The sequence below is a fragment of the Carcharodon carcharias genome, chromosome 2, assembly GCF_017639515.1.
Source record: "Carcharodon carcharias isolate sCarCar2 chromosome 2, sCarCar2.pri, whole genome shotgun sequence".
NCBI lineage: Eukaryota > Metazoa > Chordata > Chondrichthyes > Lamniformes > Lamnidae > Carcharodon > Carcharodon carcharias.
Genome location: NC_054468.1, coordinates 144635102 through 144653772, shown reverse-complemented (window position 1 = coordinate 144653772; position 18671 = coordinate 144635102). Strand labels below are relative to the sequence as shown.

At 44.3% G+C, this 18671-nt stretch overlaps 1 protein-coding gene across 4 annotated transcripts in view; it reads left to right on the top strand.

Annotated features, from left to right (window-relative positions):
- LOC121271778 (filamin-A-interacting protein 1-like) overlaps positions 1-18671 on the top strand; it is a 327233-nt gene that overhangs the window by 259659 nt on the left and 48903 nt on the right. For all 4 annotated transcript variants that reach the window (XM_041178055.1, XM_041178046.1, XM_041178072.1 and 1 more), the window contains one exon: positions 14029-16867. In XM_041178055.1, the coding sequence (XP_041033989.1) occupies positions 14029-16867 (2839 nt within the window). The remainder of the gene's footprint in view (positions 1-14028; positions 16868-18671) is intronic.

Sequence of the window (18671 nt, the reverse complement as noted above, 5' to 3'; positions counted from 1 at the left end):
GAACCAGGGTTGATCTCCTGGCTTGATGGTGATGGTAGAGTGGGGGATATGCTGGACCATGAGGTTACAGACTGTGTTAAAGTACAATTCTGTTGCTGATGATGGCCCACAGTACCTCATGGATGCTTAGTCTTGACTTGCTAGATCTTTGAAATCTAACAATTTTGCACGATGGAGTGTATCCTCATTGTGAAGGCGGGACTTTGTCTCCACAACTGTGCGGTATTCATTCCTACCAATAATGTACTGTCACGGACGGGTGCATCTGCAGCAGGCAAGTTGGTGAGGATGAGGTCACCCTCTTGTTGGTTCCCTCACCACCTGCCGCAGACTTAGTCTAGCAGTAATGTCATTTAGAGCTTGGTCAGTGGTGGTGCTACCAAGTCACTCTTGGCGGTGGATGTTGAAGTCCCCCACCAAGGGTACATTCTGCACCCTTGCCACCTGCAGTGCTTCCTCCAAGTGGTGTTCAACATGGAGGAGCACTGATTCATGAGCTGAGGGAGGGTGGTACACAGTAATCAGCAGGGACATTCCTTGTCCATATTTGATCTGGTGACAGGAGATGTCATGGGGTCCGGAGTCAATGGTTGAGGACTCCCAGGGCAACTCCCCCCTGATTGTATACCACTTGCTGTGGCAGTATCTGGGACATTGCCTGTACTGTGTGATTCTGTGAGGATGACTGTCGGGCTGTTCCTTGACTTGTCTATGAGCCAGCTCTCCCAATTTTGGCACTAGCCCCCAGATGTTAGTAAGGAGGACTTTTCAGGTCAACACCGTTGTTGTTTCCAGTGCCTAGGTTGACGCCGGGTGGTCTGTCTGGTTTCATTCCTTTTTTGTGACTTTGTAGCAGTTTGTTACAAATGAGTGGCTTGCTAGAGGGAAAAGGGCATTATCAGCCATAAACTTAAGGAATGGTGGAGCAGGCTCATTGGGTCGAATGGCCTACTTCTGCTCCTACGTCTTATGGTCTAACATTGTGAAATTGACCGCAGAGATTGGAGAACCTGAGCTGTCCATTAAATGTTTATTGACACAGGTTAAGTGGTTTCAAGAATTTTTTGGGTTTGTGCTTTTTCAAACTTCAAAGGGCCTGGATGATTGTCACTTTAATTAGCTGGATCCTGATCTTTTGTTGAAGCATAAAAGAAAATTATCGATGAATTATATTTTTTCCTAAGCTTTTCTTTTTCGTGTTCCACTAAACACTTGGATTCATTGGATCAATGACAATGGATGTGCCAGGGCTTGGCATGGGGGGCCTGAGGGGGTGAACCTGCATTGCAAAAGGTCCCCTTATGCAGACAAGGGTTCATAACTGGGGAGGCTGTGAACCATGACTCTTAAAAACATTCCCAACTCGATGGAAATTGCAGAGGAGTAGAAAATGCCTATCCCTACAATGGAACAGGCCAGTTCAGGAATGCTGGATGTGGGCTTCTGACAGGAGCCACCCTTTAAAGGCAGTCCTGGAAATTAGACAGCCCAGGAATGGAGTCGGGAATCGGGACCCATCTGCCATTTTTTTTTTCAAGGGCTCTTGAGTGAACCCAACTCTGAGAGAATCCAGGCCTTTGTCTCCACTGTCTCACCTAAAAGTTTATTTCAGGCACTAATCACTGTGTAAGTAAATAAATACCCTGAAGATGTTCCCAATTTGGGTTTACTAGTCTAGTTATAATCCTTTCTCCTGGAGTCATGGTTTAGCTTGAAATAATACTTAGGATTGTTCTTTATCATTCAATTTGTTTCAGAGGTCACTTTCCTTCCAGTTCTTCCCATAACTGAAACCTTTTTTTTTCTAGCACCTCCTTGTTATTCGGGTTCATGTCTCTTCACACGGCTTCAGAGGCTTGCATTTCGTTTGAAAAGTGCCACGGTTAACCGATGATTAAATTATTATGGTAATTATAGCAATTGAAGTTTGTAGTCAGTCTAATCCCATTATTCTGCCCAAAATTGTTCAGAACTATTGAAACAGTTTGGTCTGTAGCTGTCTATTTCTTTCCTTCCTCAGTAAATCTTATTTCTGGTTAGAAAAGTAGGAGGGTTACAACAGCACTGTGCCACAATCTCAGATATGTTGCTCACGTAGAATGATAGCACAAGTTACTGGACTGCTAACCAGGCTATTTTTGTTAATTTTTGGGTGTCTTGTGAACCAGTCTTCAGCCTGAATCCTTCAATTCTGCAAAGTGTACAATGTGAGGAATTGTTAGCAAGTAGTTGGGTGTTGTGGGGAGGCACAGGGTTATAGATGTAATAATGATTCTGCATTGTCCACATGCTGCACTTTTTTTTTGATCCGATTCCAGGGTTTCCACTTCTGTGCTCAAGATTAAATGGGCAGAAAATTGTAAGCTGACAAACTTCAGCTGCTATACTGATGTGTGTTTCACAAAACACTTGAGCAATGTCACTGACCAGCAATGCACGATTCTCCATGCACAAATAAAACAGTCTGCCAAATTCTTTCATACATGTGATGACACACTCAATCAGCAGAGCCGAATTTTTATTGAGAGTTTTGTGACAGCACGTGAATGTACAGGGTAATATGTCTCTCATCCAGTCAGCAGGTTGATGCAGATGCACTGCAGTATGTACATTTCAGGAATGCTTTCATGCTTACTGAATAGTATTTGCATTTTATAACACCTTGTGTTGAAATATGTCAAAGCACTTCACAGGCAGAATTTAATGGGGTCTCGGAGTGGGAAACGTGGTGGGGGAGGTGAGGGGCATTAATTAGGCAGGAGCTTGAAATTTCAGTTTCCCAATGTCTGGTTGACTTCTTGAAATAAAGTTGGCAGTGGGCATCATGCCATCTGGTGGTGGGATCCTATTTACCAGGCATTTGTATAGCATTAAATGGAAATGTTTAGAAATTCAGTCCAACCTTCAAGATTTAAGTCTGGTGCACGGGAAACTCATGCCTTCTGTTTCCTGACAGCTTAAATGTGGTATGCACTAGGCAACGTTGCTCAATCTTTGGATCTGAGGTGCAACTTTGTCTTTGTCTAATTCAGCAGCACAGAGGAGAGCCACAGGAGAAGTTGGACGGTCTGGTAGTGGCAAGGATAAGGAGATTGTGTTGATGGTTGGCACAACAGCAGGGCTGGCAAAAGGATAGTGGTGGCCGAGGCATCAAATTGGCATGCAACAGCCTCCAATTCGCCCACCACAATGCCACTTTGCCACTTCCTCATGCTGGACACCATATTTAAAGTGCAGCTGTGTGCACACCTCTGTGCTTCCCGCCCAGGACTGCTGCAAAGAAGACAAGGTCCCAAAAGACAAGAAGACTGCAGCTCCCGATTCAGTGACACGTCCCTGGAATGCCTTTTGTAACGCCATGGAGGCCTATTGCGTTATCCTCTACCCCTGCTCTGGGCGAAGGCCGGAAGGCAAGGTCACCAATCCTGCATGGGAGGTGGTGGTCAGCTCCAATGCCCTGCAAATGAGGACAGCCACCCAGTGCAGACAGAGGATGAATGGTCTCATCCATTCTGCCGAGGTAAGTTACTCTTCTCAGCACACTCAACTCTCTCTCACTCAAACCCATCACACATCCACAGGGATCTCACACCTCAAGGGACAATACCACTAACTCTGTCTCACACTCACATTGCCATCAGATTCATATCTCCTGGAGTTTGCATACTTATCCCATCCCTTGCTCTGCTGCCACACAAACATTCCATGTGGTGGCATGCACCCTGCTTTCACTCACTCTCTTTCTGGTTTCACGCAGAAGAGGCTGGCTCACAACAGGGAGAGGTCCCAGACTGTGAGGTGGAGTAGCCCACATTAGGCCCCTCGCTCGCCTTTGAGAAGCATGCTATCATGCTGACTGGTGAGGACATGGACAGTGCCTGTGCCGACAATGAGGTTGGTGGCGAACACCCATATGAGGATCCTGCACCACATCATCCCTCTCTAAGCAACTGAGTGCTCACACGCCTGCTTTTGACTCTGCTGCCATGCACTAATCACCTCTACTTTGGTTCACAGGGAGTTCTGCCGAGCGACCAACACCCAAAGCCAGCCTACCCTCAGCTCCATCCAGGTTCTCATCTCCAGCTAAGAGGGCACCTCCATTGAAGAGCTGGAAATAAGCAGCCCGGAAGACCCATCAGTGTTTGCCCACAGCCTCCACCAGTGTACGAGAGTCGTCTTGTTGGGACTTAGATCTAGAGCAGGCTCGGGTTCACAATCTGGTGGTCATTGCACGGACACATGTCCACAGCAGGAGGAGGCAAGTTCAGCCAAGCACCCCAACACTCTTGAGGACTTCTGGGAAAGAGGCATCTGTGAGGCCTGAGTCCGATATCAAGCCTCTGGATTTGGCCTTCCAACTCATCATGGAGAATCTGCAGAAGGTGGGGGGAACATCATGCAGAGCTGTTGGAAGCCCTCAACAGAGTGGCACATGACTCACAGTGCATCTGCCTGCTCTCCGAAGTGATGCCCACATATGCATGTATGGAAGACTTAATGGGAAGAATGGCAGATGCCATGGAGACCCTGGTCCAGTAGAACATGGAGATGTGTGCAGACCTGTACTACTTTGCGGTAGCCGTGAGTGATTTCCTGCAGTGACAATATGAGAGAAGAATGGGCGCCTTGACCTCCCTCCAGGTGCTCCTTCCCCTTGAGGAGTCAGGCCAGGGCCCTCGGCACTGAAGGAAAGAGGAGTGACAGCTGGACACCCTTGAGTCATCCACTTGGGAGTCTGAGGCTCTCCACTCCTGCAGAGTCACGTTTACCTGTGAGTCCTTCAACCTTGTTCTCTGTCACTGCATTGGGAGCAGCTGGCCCACAGGAGGACCGCCAAAGCAAGCCCGGGCCCCCAAGGCCTCGGTTCTCCATCAGAGGCCACAGGGCCAACCATTGCACAGGCTGTCTCCATCCCTGCTGCGGATGTCAGGGCAGCATCTAGAAGAAGTGGTAGACCTAGAAAACATTCAGACTTTCAGATCTCAAGTGGTTTCATGGGTGAACATGTTTTGTCTCTTGATAATCTGAAAATATTTTCACTTTCACCGGATAATGTGTTATGGTGTCTTTTGAGCTTCATTTACAGGCTTCGCGAGTCCTCCCCCTGCACCATCCTCCCGACCAGCAGTTCAGCTGCACACAACCAGCCCACGAGTGATTCTGGAGGGAGAAGTGTGTGTGGGTGGGGGGGGGAGGGGCAGGGCCTTTCGGAACCCAGAATGCTTGCACTTCCTCCATCACACACATCTTGAATCTTCTGAGCATTTTTCAATGCTACTTGCTGGGGTTCTCTTTCAGTTATCCATCTGAGCTGACCTGCATCTCCACGTATCTACTGATCATGTTCCCATGTAGCAACTGTTCCAGCTCAACACAAGGCTCCTTTGTTTTTGATTTTTTGAAAGATGGTACTGGTGAAGTATGTCTTTAGCTGCCCTGTCCTTTCTCCTCTTCCCAGTCACCTATGTCCTTTTTTTCCCCCATCACTGACACCACCATTCCATCACTGCCCAGCCCCCGCAGGGCATAACCACCCACCTCCCCACCTTCACTTACCAGCTAGAACTCTTTTTTCCTTTCCACAACAGGGAGAGGCTCCCTACCTTCCTGTGAATCCCACCCTCATCCACATTGACATCCCCGACTGCCTCCTTCCCACCCCCAGGGTCCATGACTGCCTCAGAATCCCCACCATCCACCCTTGCTGTCCCTTCTACCGTAACCATCACCCGCCCCCCCTACTGGCTCACTGTCCTCTCTCTCATTCACCTGGACATTCCTCCACCCTTACTCCTGCTTCCCCACCCCCTCCAAAGTTCTTTCCCTTTCATAAGAATATAAGAGCAGGAGTAGGCAATTCAGTCCCTTGAGCCTACCCTGCCATTCAATACGATCATGGCTGATCTCATTTCGGCCTCGACTCCAATTACCCGCCCTCTCCACATAACCTTTCAACCCATTACTAATTAAAAATCTGTATCTCCCTCAAATTTATTCATCCCAGCGTCCTCTGCACTCTGAGGTAGTGAATTCACAGATTCACGACCCTTTGAGAAAAGTAATTCCTCCTCATCTCTGATTTAAATCTACTACCCCTTAGTCTAAAACTATGGCCGCTTGTTCTAGAATGTCCCACAAGGGGAAACATCCACTTCACATCTACTTTATCTATCCCTTTTATCATCTTTTATATACCTCAATTAGATCTCCTCTCATCCTTCTAAACTCTAGCAATTATAAGCCTAAACTGCTCAATCTCCTCATAAGACAAGCCCCGCATCTCTGGAATCAATCTAGTGAACCTCCTCTGAACTGCCTCCAATGCAACTACATCCTCCCTTAAGTAAGGGGACTAAAACTATGCACAGTACTCCAGATGTGGTCTCACCAATGCCTTGTACAGTTGCAACAACACCTCCCTATTTTTATACTCTCTTCCTTTAGCAATAAATGCCAAAATTCCATTTGTCTTCCTATTACCTGCTATTTCACCTTTCTCCCCGGTTGCTGCATTGGCCCCCATTACATCCTCCTGCCCTCCACCCCTTCCATTGTCCAGGTATGCTTTGCTCTCGCAGTCAAACCTAGACCATCGTCTCCAACCCCTCTACGATCCTCTGTGGCAGACCATGGCCAAGACACTGTCCTGAAGTAGACCCTCAATGGTGACCTTCAACCTTCCTAGAGCTGCTTCGCAGCAGAGCCATGTCCATCAAAATCCACCCAGCATGTGATGCATGTTCCTCATGGTGCGGAAGCTGTGGTGCTCCAGCATTATCTGCTCCTTTTGATGTGCTCATCACGATGTGATCAAGGCCCTGATGGATGTCCCAACTTCTGCATATCACACTTGTCAAGAACTGTTCTGCACTGGTGTGTTTTTCCGCCAACATGGGCAGTAAATTTGATATGGGGGATGATTCCAGTGAGCGGAGTTTATAATGATATACAGATGCATTAAAATGAAGTTCCTGACCTCTGGTGGCAGGAAAGGCAGCCTACCATTGACAGGCAGAGTGGACGATCACAGACTGGTTTCATGACAGCGTAGAATGGTTTTTTGGCCTTCCTGCCATACTGTCCACTCGTGCCCACCATGACATCCACCAGTGGGCATGGAAAATTCTGCCCAATGATCGAAGGCTCGATGGTGATTTGTGGGAAGGCATAGGGTGATGATGGGAGGGTGTAGTGTAAAGAACATATCTTTTTATTTCCGTTGGACTGTGGATTAAAAGTTACAATGGCTGTGGTTTGAAAGGCATGTCTACTGGAACAGTATGAGTGATATATACAATGTTGCTGTCCTGGAACAAAGTGTGCCATGACAAACAGGATGATGCTGAGGAGGAGCCCAGTCTAATGGGCAACTGCCTGACAATAACATTTTTAATTGGCTCCTAACCAGGTGACCAGGGTCTGGTGTGACAGCAGTGCAGCAGAGAAAAGCTCCTAGTCTGAAGAGAAGGCCAAAAACCTCTTTCTCCTTTGTGTAAGATTCCAGTAATTCTACAACAATAGTTAGCTGGTCTTTTTTTTTCTCTTGTCTCTGTAAACTCTTCTCTATCTGAAAAATACCTGTCAAGAGGAAAAGGGGAAAATCACAGTTGGAGGTATTGAAAAGCAAGTGCTCTACCAGTGAACCAAAGACTGAAAGTGCTCGAAGACCACCTCATGTCAAGAACAAAGAACTGAAAGGAATTTGGAAGACATTGGTTAAAATCAACCCATCGAATCCTGCCCTCCAGAGTTGGTGTTATTGAACTGTTTATCCCACCCTTAAAACCCATGTTTTTTGTGTGTCCTGTGTGTGTAAGGATTTAAGATGGGGTAGAGCTTAGGTTTATAGAGTTAGAAATCAGCTGTTCATATTTTTTTGCCACTGGTTAAAGACAATTTGTTCAATAAACAGTTATTTACTTTATTAAGTTTTAAAAACCTGATGCTTGTATTCTGTTAACATAAATTAAACAGTTAGGTGCTTTGATCAAACTTTTCACTTTCGTCGCAGCTCTGGAAGCAGTGGGGTTTGATAATGCAGCGTGCTATCCCCAGTGAATCATGACAGGATGATGGGAAGAAGTTCAAAGGTGACAGAGGGAGGATGTAGGTGGATGGGTTGCAGCTGCAAGGTCATACTGTTTCCATTGACATGGTTGCTAACACAGGTTGAGCTGGCAGGAGATCAGGTTCTTGTGGGAGGAGCCTACTGGGATGGGAGGGTCATGCATTCCCATTGGTCAACAGCAACTGCTCGATAGCCTTCATCCATGTACACAAATATGCTCATATCTTTGCCTGCCTTCTCCACACTGTTCACTTTGTGGATTTGCTATGGTTCTCATATTCCCAATATTTTTACAACCTCAAGAGATGGAGGAGAGGATTCAGCAGAAGAGGGCTGTGGCCTAACAGTAACATCGGTCACAAGGTCACCAATTGGCACCAGTAGAAGGGGTGGAAGGTCAGGAGGAAGGCAACCACAGCTGTCGTCATCGAGCGTTGGTGTGTCGTGTGTGTTCAGAACGTGCACCACCTACCTTCAAATATCGGAGGGGCAATGCCAGAGATGGATAAGGCATTCCTAGGAGGTGGTCACGTTTGTGTGTGGTCCTTCAACAAGACCTGCAGCATTGTGAATTCAGAGAATCAGATGCCAGTCACCCTCAAAGAGGATTTCATAAGATCATACATAGTAGCAGGAGTCGGCCACTTGGCCCATCGAGCCTGCTCCACCATTCGATATGATCATGGCTGATTATGATTGTGTGGATTTAACTTCACTTCCTTACCTGATCCACCCCATCCCCAACAACCTTGACTCCCTTGTCATCAAAAATCTGTCTAACTCAGCCTTGAATGTAGTCCGTGACCCAACCTCCACTCCTTTCTGTGGAACAGACTAACAACCTTCTGAGAGAAATTTCTCCTCATCTCCCCCTTAAATAGGGGATGCCTTATTTTAAAATGTTGCCCCTTAGTTCCAAATCTCCCAAGAGAGGAAATATCCTCTCAGCATGTACCCTCTTGAACCTCCTCAGAATCTTATTTCAATAAACTCACCCTTTTATTCTTCTAAACTCTCTCATGAGCATAGGCCGAACCTGCTCAATGTTTCCTCATAAGACAACCCTTCATTCCAGCCTAGTGGTTTACTATGGTTGATTGCTTTAGACCATGGTCAACAAATTGTGATCCAACTTCACTAGAAATAATCCAATACTGTGGCTCAAATTTTGCGGACTATAAATAGGTAGCACAAGTGGCAGTATGTGTCTAAAACTAAAGCTAAAAGGACCCTAGAGTAGCACTGGGTTTCAGTAAGCGCCACCTTACCCCTGTGACTCAATTCTAGCTCAAGTACAAGGTAGCCTATGAGAACGTGACAAGGAAGTCACTTTCTCTGCTGAACATCTTCCAAAAGTGGTGTGGCCAAGATAAGGAACTCACCAAGATAGGAAACATGCAATCCACCAACATCATGTGCCACCATATTCTGCCCTCCATTCAGAATGAAAGATTTTCAAAATTAGCATCTTGAGCAACACTAACTATACTCTTCCCAGTATATTAAAGTAGAATTGATTTTTAATTTTTTTTTTTAAGAAATACTATCAAACATATCCTCTGCAACTGCATATTTTTAAATGTACAACTCACCACTTTAAGTCTGGAAAATTAATACATTGATTTATAATCTTTGACCAAAATCTGATTTCAGAACCTTGACTACTTTGCAATATATAGCGAAGTCCACAGACATAAAGCCTTACATAGAATAGATCACCTGCAAACATTAGCCAGGGACAGAGCATGGCATGACTCATGCAATTACTGATTCCACAGGGTCTCACACAACCATGGAGCATTACCCAATAGTTTTCTTTTTCATGGATAGTGTCTTGTGGCATTCAACAATGTGTAAATGAATTTCTCCCCATCACCACCAACCCCCGTCTGTCCAGAATCTCCTATTTCAATTAAGACACACCAAACTACCTTTGCACGTTAATTTGTAGACTCCAAAATCTGAGCCACAGTGTTGGATTATGACCAGTAGAAATATATTAGGATTTTATTGCCAGAATCCAGGGCTGCAGTTCTGACTCCTCTGTCAACTTATACAATTTTGCACATAACTAACATTAAGAAAACTTGAGGAATGCAGCTAAATGGAGAACAGTTCTTGAATTCATCCTCTGAGTTATGCACTCACTTGGATTCTTATAAATATGCCCTAAGACATTAAACTGAGGCCCCATTGATCTAGAAGGTGGGTGTAAACAATCCCACTATTTCAAAGAAGAATAGGGAATTCCTCGCTGATGTCTAGCTTCATTTTCATCCCTCAACCACATCACTCTAGATTATCTGGTCATTGTCACATTGCTGTTTGTGGGAGTTTGCCATGTGTAAATTGATTTCCATGTTTCCTACATTACAACGGTGACCACATTTCAAAGATACTGAAGGGCTGAGATGGGCTGAGGTCATGATAGGTACACTATATGTACTCAAGTCGATCATCTTTCAACAAGGCAGAGGTCAACATGAGCTGTAATCTGCAGGATAAAAGTAGCTTTTAACTTAATGATTAGTTTTTGGGTAATGACTTTCAAATGGAGACTTGCAAACCCCAAGTACCACTCTCCCAGTATGATATTTCAATAGGATACACTCTTAACTAATGACTCGTGCAAATTCATAAAATGGAGATAGTCTGGCACAGTGCCAACATGATGTATTGCTACATAATAATGGATTAATTCAGAAGATTAAATTGAATCCATTTATTAAGAATTTCTGGTCACAAAGACCTGGAGAGGTATTCCATTTGGTGTGATGCCCACTACCATTAGCTTGTGAACCTACAATATTGACTGGATTGCTATAGTCAGCCTACACAGTGCAAACATATTTTCCTGGAGACCAGAGCCAGGAATTAATGCAGAGCCAATTCTACACACATGCATGTTCATAGCAAGATACAAAGCTGCAACCCCACAGAAGGCTGGTTTGGTGACATGATCAGAACTCTGCATCTTGCCTGTTTTATGTTCAAAAGGAAGCTGCACTTTTGTCATTGACAGTATGTATTTAAAAGATACATGCCTGAATCTAAAACTGGTTGGGTTCTGTGAGGAGTTAGTTAATCCAAACAGAGAGAAAAAGGCCTAGGGTTTCTGCTAGTTTGTGCTGGTCTTGCTGCACATTTCACCTAAAATAAGCCAAACTAGCATAAAACATCACAGAATCTTAAGTAATGGTGTTGTCTTTAACACTAGTTGAAATAATATTGTGCTGTAAGCTGGCTCTGCCACCAAGTTTTCCATGCCCCCAGATCAAATTAATGATATGAGTTTCTGCTGATTGCATCCATTCAAGGAAGTTTTTCAAATCAAGCTAGATTTATAGACATAAATGCACTAGTTGGCATATTTCTAAAGTTTACTGAGAAACTGGCTCGTGTACACCAATGAACCAAGTAAATGGTTCCGTATAGCTTTTTTGAAAGTAATTTTTAGTAAGTTAAAATCAGGTTACTTACAGGTGCTATTTTTGTAAAGTTTTGCTAGTAAATGATACATTTTCAACTATTAATAAAACTGCACCAACTTACCATTTATCAAGGAATGCTTTTAATACAAAGATGAACAATAATTCTATTATGCTGCTTGATTTCACTGGTTCATGGAAACTTTGATTTATGCAAATATGAGTTTAGGTACAAACTTGACCATAATTACACTTCAGTAAACGTGTGTAATTTCAAGCAATGTGCTTCCCAATGCCCATTGTGCCAAAAGTGGAAACTCCATTCTATGAGTCTTACAGGTCTAGATGCAAAGACTGCTATAAAGCAAGAGAAATGGGTCAACACAATATCCGCTTTCAGAAAGCACTGAGGTGTGGAATAAGTATTTTGGAGGAAGTTGAGAACAAATGACTGATCTGCAATGAGCCGTTCTGAGCACTGAATCTCTTTCTTTGTGATATTGCAACAGAACCTGCACAAGACAACTTGCTGGGAATGCCCAATATTGTGAATTGAAATATATCTCAATAGTTACAGGGTACATTTGGAGCCAAGTGTGAGATATAGTTCACATACATAACAAACAAGATATGTAGGCCAATTCATTATGAAGTCAGCCTAATGGTGGTTGGCACAAGTTATTGCAAAAGCCAGAATTAAAGAGTCCTGAATTAAACACTTAATGACAGGTAGCACTGGTGCATGGCAATGGATCAAGATTGCTGGCATACCATAACCTTTCTTGCACCACACTGCAGGAAGGTGCTGATCCTCCATGCTGGTGAGGAAACTTGTAAGGGAAATCTGCTGAACACATCATCTGTTAGAACATAAAAGGCAGCAACAAAGAAAGGATCTGACAATTGGAAATTGGTGCTTCAGTCTTCAATTTACTCTGAATTGAAAATAAATCAATGGTCCAGTATGGAAATGTACTGGGCCATTTAAACCAGGTTCAAATGCTTGTTTGTACCACAGAGGCAATATAGCAAATACATGTCCCAGTGTCACTGGATAATGAAGGCAAAACAAAGTCCACGCTGATGATCACTATTTAATGATCCCAACCCACAACATCCTTCATCTTGAAGAGCAGAACATTCACAAAATAAAATGGTTTTCAGATCACTTGTGATCAGTATTTAGAAAACAGGAATCTCCATAAGGTGAAGTCAAACAACCCAGTGGTGGAATGGAACAAGAAACTGCACCATGATCCCTAGTCCTGAATATGTAGTCCATCAATGTAGACACCTTGGAACAACATATATCTTATTAAAAGTCATACACTTCCCAGGCTCCTTTGATTTTTCTCTGGTATTTGTGGATTTACAAATGTCAACTTGATTAGAAATTAGCAAAATTTACTGAGAAATGTTTATAGAATATGTAAGATGTGGCATTTTACACTGCAGTACTGTATGAACAAGGCACTGCATTGTCCAGCATCCTAAAAAAACAGGAGTTTGAATGGCACTGGCTGATGACCATCAGTTCTTATGCACAGGGAGGACTCAATCATGGCAATGGTTGTATCTGCAAGTTAATTTAACCTGGCAGCAAGCTTCCTGGCTCTAATACCTGTTCTCATTCCACACTGCAGATTCAGGCATGCCATAATACAGCAATTTGACTTGGAGAGCAAGAAGGTAGCACCAGTCATTCAGTTGCTTGATCTGAGCTGAACTACATGCACAGTTATTTCTGGGTCATACTTGCAACAGTTTTTGGTCACTACTTCTCAAACAGCTGGCCAATCATTGCAAAATTCACTTCATTGGCTTGCATAGGTGGACTTCTTGGCCTCTACTTCTGGTGTTGATGTTTATATTGATCGACATACTGGTGTAATAAAAACATTTCTTTCAAATAGGCTTTGGGGCCTCTGGGGAGTGCATTACCATCTCGTTCTTCCACCAAAATCTTGCACTTTCTATCATGTCTTTAACATAGTAAAATGTTTTAAGACATCTCACTGGAATATAATCAGATGAATATTTGACATTGAGCCCTATAAGGATAGGTGACCGAAAGCTTGGTCAAATGGGTACGTAAAACGTCTAGCACAGAAACAGCCCATTCTGCACAACTCGTGTTTGTGCTCTCCATCAATCTCCTCTCATCCTCATCTAACATCATCAGCATAACCTTCCAATCCTTTCTCCCTCTCACTCTCTCTCGTGTATTCATGTAGCTTCACCTTAAATCCTCACAGAGGTTACTTTGCTTATTGTTGTGATGTACTGATGTGATTGTTGTGATTAAGTTGCACTTCTAACTTAGCAATTAGACATTTGTCAATGAAGCTTAAATTAACCAGAGTAGCTTCGGATTGACACATTTTGAATAAACTTGTTGCATTGCTCATCAATCTAGTTACAGTAGCTATCCAAAACTGTCCTTACAGCTACAGGGAGCCCCAAGAGATGATAAACTTCAATCTCTGATAGTTTGTAATCCCTTGCTCACGTGACTTCTCTTCTTCCTAGATTGAAGAAATTACTTGAACAAGAAAAATCCTACCAGGCTCGGAAGGAGAAGGAGAATAACAAGCGACTAGGCAAAGTACAAGAGGAGCTGGGAAAGTTGAAATCATTTGCACTGATGCTGGTGGACGAACGACAGATTCACATTGAACAGCTTGGCCAGCAAGCACAGAAGGTGCAGGAGCTTGTGCAGAAACTCCAGGAGGAGGAAGAGAGATTCCGAAACCTTGACGAGAGAGCAAGGGAGGAGGCTCAGAAAGTAATCCAGCTTGAGGCAGAACTTGGGCACAAGTCTGCCAAGTCTTTGCAAGAGCATGATGAAATGACGGCCAAACTAGCCACCCAAGAATCTCAGAACCGCCAGTTACGGCAAAAGCTGTCCGGTCTGAACCGCCGACTTGAAGAGCTGGAGGAAGCCAACAAAAGTCTACAGAAAGCTGAGGAGGAGCTTCAGGAATTGCGGGTTAAAATTAGCCATGGGGAGTGTGGCAATTCCAGCCTCATGGCTGAGGTGGAAAACCTGAGGAAGCGGATACTTGAGATGGAGGGTAAGGATGAGGAGATAACTAAGGCAGAAGATCAGGGCAAAGATTTGAAGAAAAGATTGAAAGAGGAAGAACTCCAGAGTAGGAACTTGAAACTGGAAGTGGAAAAACTGCAGAAAAGAATGGTTGATCTAGAAAAACTGGAAGGTGCTTTTAATAAAAGCAAATCAGAATGTTCCCAACTGCATGTTAGTTTGGATAAAGAGAAGAACCTGACCAAAGACTTGATCAATGAGTTAGAATTGGTGAAAGGCCGAGTGAAAGAACTCGAATCGTCAGAAGCTAGACTGGGGAAAAGTGAATTCATCTTGAAAGATGACTTGACCAAGTTGAAGTCTTTTACTGTGATGTTGGTGGATGAGAGGAGAGGTGTGGCAGACAAGTTAAATCAGGAAGAGCAAAAAGTTAATGACCTTAATAACAAGCTGAAGCAGGAACAAAGTAAAACAACACAGGTAACAGAGAAGCTGATAGAAGAGAGCAAGAAGCTTCTGAAATTGAAATCGGAGATGGAGGAGAAAGTATCCACTCTTCTGAATGAAAGGGATGAACTGAAGGTGAAACTCAAAGACGAACAGCTAAAGTCAAATGATCTGAACTTTAGAGTTGGTTTGTTGAAGAAGAGGCTTGACCGTGTAGAAGAGGTGGAAAGTGATGCACTTCGAAATAAAGCCAAGAAAGAACTTGAAAAACTTTCAGGAGATGCTCGGCTGGACGATAACAAAATTAAAGAGCTCACACTGGAAATAGAGCAATTGAAGTCTCGACTGAAGCAGTTGGAGGTGGTTGAAGGTGACCTGATGAAGACTGAGGATGAGTATGACCAGCTTGAGCGCAAGTTCAAGAACGAACAAGACAAGGCAAACCTCCTAAGCCAACAGCTGGAAGAAATCAAAAAGCAGATGACCAAAGGCAAGGCAATGGAGAAAAGTGAAAGCCTGAGCCAGGAGGCTGAGGCTCTGAATCGGTTGCAAGTTGAAGAGGCTAAAACTCGAGAGCTGGTCGCAGAGGTCCAGGCACTGAAGGAGAAAATTCATGAACTGATGAACAAGGAAGACCAGCTTTCCCAGCTGCAGGCTGATTATTCAGTTCTCCGGAAAAAATTCCAACAAGAAGAAAGCAAAAACAAAGACATGGACCAAGAGCTTGTGAGCTTGGCAAAGGAGCTGGAGCTGTCTAAACGGTACAGTCGGGCACTCAGGCCATGCATGAATGGTAGAAGAATGATGGATATCCCAGTGACATCCACTGCTATACAGACCGACGGCCCAACCAATGGCATGGGAGAGGAAGACAATCCCGCTGTATTTATACGGAAATCCGTACAAGAAGAAAACCATCTGATGAGCAATCTCCGGCAAGGGGGGCTTAAGAAGCCCCTGGAGCGACCCTCTGTGTTGGAGCGGTATCCACCAGCTGCAAATGAGTTAAATCTTAGGAGATCCTGGATTCCCTGGATGAAGAAGAAGGAAAACGGACAACACAATGGGCCTGAGAAACCTACCCAAGCAAATGGTAATCCCAGCCGAGCTCGGGAGGTGATACTGTCACAGAAACAGGGACAGCCCCTACATATTCGGGTCACTCCCGACCATGGGAATAGCACAGCCACTCTCGAAATCACCAGCCCATCTACCGAAGACTTCTTCTCCAATACCACTGTCATTCCCACCCTGGGACACCAGAAACCTCGAATCACTATCCTCCCTACACCTGTTGTGGCATCCCCGAAGAACAAAGTCTCTGAAAATTCCTTGTCCCCAGAACGTGCAGCCTCACCTGTTACAATCACCACATTTTCCAGAGCAAAATCCCCTCCAGAGAGAGGTAAGGCTGCTTTCCTGGATAGATGTGCCTCCCCGGAAAGATCTGCCTCCCCCATTCATATTATGACTGTGTCCACATCGGCAGCCCCCGACCGTTCAGTATCTCCAGAATCCCAGGATCTAGCTATGGGGCGAGCAGTCTTCAAAGTTACTCCTGAGAAACAAACGGCGCCATCGCCAACGAGAAAGTATAGTCCAAATGCAAACATCATAACGACCGAAGATAACAAAATTCACATCCACCTGGGCAGCCAGTTTAAAAGGCCAGGGAGCAGCTACACTGAGGAAGCCAGTTCTTTGATAACTGTTCGGCCTTTGTCTGTTACTGGCGAGAACAAAGAAATAACAATGGGAACTGTTCTACGCTGTCCTCGTAATTGCAGCCCCCCGAAAAACTCACCAAACAAAATGACCAGCAGCATCACTATAACTCCAGCCAGTACTACGTCCACAAAAACTACACAGTCAGTGGTGAGTTAAGACTTTCTTTAACTCCTTGTTCTTTATTTGTGATGTGGTCATATCCATTTGCATCACCTGCTATCTCATATCCAGTTACCTACAGTAATCCTAATTTAATGCGGTGTCTTCTACATTGGGGAGACTGAACGCAGACTGGGTGACTGCTTTGCAGAACACATTTGCTCAGTCTGCAAGCATGACCCAGACTTTCCTGTCGCTTGCCATTTCAACACACCATCCTTGTCTCATGCCCATGTGCGTCCTTGGCCTGCTGCATTGTTCCAGTGAAGCCCAACGCAAACTGGAGGAACAGCACCTCATCTTCCAATTAGGCACTTTACAGCCTTCTGGACTTAATACTGAGTTCAACAGCTTCAGACCATGAACTCTCTCCTCCATCTTTACCCCATTTTTTTTTTAAATCCAACCTTTTTCCTGTATTTTTAATTTAATTTTTTATTTTCATTATTTATTTTTTAAATTATTTTTTATTCTTTTTCTCCAAGACCCCCGATCAACCACCCTCCCACCACCACCCCCCCTCCCCAACCCCATCCCCACAGGGCCATCTGTCATTGGTTTCTATGGGGCAGAATTTTTACCTCGACGGGCGGGGGCATACCCAACTCGCTCGAGCGTAAAATGATGCGCATTGATGTCAGACAAGCGTCCCGACGTCAACGCACAGTCGTGTAATATTTCAGTTGGCAGGTGCGCAGGAATTAGCAGCGCACCCACCGACAATTAAAATGCCTTTTAAGGCCTTTAAAAAGATAATTAACTTAAATTTTTCGCTGCCCGTCCAACCTTACGGTTGACAGTCAGGCAAAAAGACCAAGTGACCTTTGTACTTATTAGGAAACCCCAGCCACAGGCGGGATGAGGTTTCCAATAGCAAATAAAAATAAAATAAAACGTTTACATTTCATTTATAACATATCGCTGCTTATGTGACAGATTCACATGAGGGGACATGTTTTATAACATTTTTAATATATTTTTTTAAAAACAGTTCATCACTGGCAGTTTTGTGCCTTATGGAGATTTTTAAGTGCGCACTTGTGCACATGCGTGAAGTTTGTGCTGCCCCCCTCCCCAGCCCGCACAGGCAACGCTGAGTGCTGCCACTCGCTTTTCATGCTGGGCGGGCCTTAATTGGCCTGCCAGTGTGAAATTGCGGTCTGGCCCTGATCGCAGGCAGCAGTCGGCTTCCCAACCGCCCCTGACAAGGATCAAATTCTGTCCGTGTTGTGCTTTCACAGAGCACCGACTCTTGTTCTGCTATTAATGCATTCTGCTTTTACCTTTATTCAACTATGAGCACCTTCTTTCATCTTTACCACTACCATTAACACTCCCTTTTGTTTTGTGTCCATGACATTTTTGTCAATCTCTCCTTAGCCTCCTTCTATTTTGCTCCGCCTGCTGCACCCCCTCTAAAAAGTATAAAATCCATCACATTTCTGCTTCCTTTTAGCTCTGAAGAGTCTTACGGACTCGAAATACAGATTCTGTTTCTCTCTCCACAGATGCTGCCAGACCTGAGTTTTTACAGCATTTTTTGTTTTTATTTCAAACCTCCAGCATCCGCAGTATTTTGCTTTAAAAAAAAATACTGCATTGGCTGTAAAGCAGTTTGGGACACAAGGTTCTGAAAGGCACTATATAATTGTAAATCTGCCTGCAACTGCCTTAAGATTATTGGGAGACAATATGAAACCTTTTGTATTTTGTTTTGCTATTACCAATCCTGACAATTATTAGGAGCCTTTATGGCAATGTCAGTGAGATCAGCAGCCAGAAAAGCCTATTA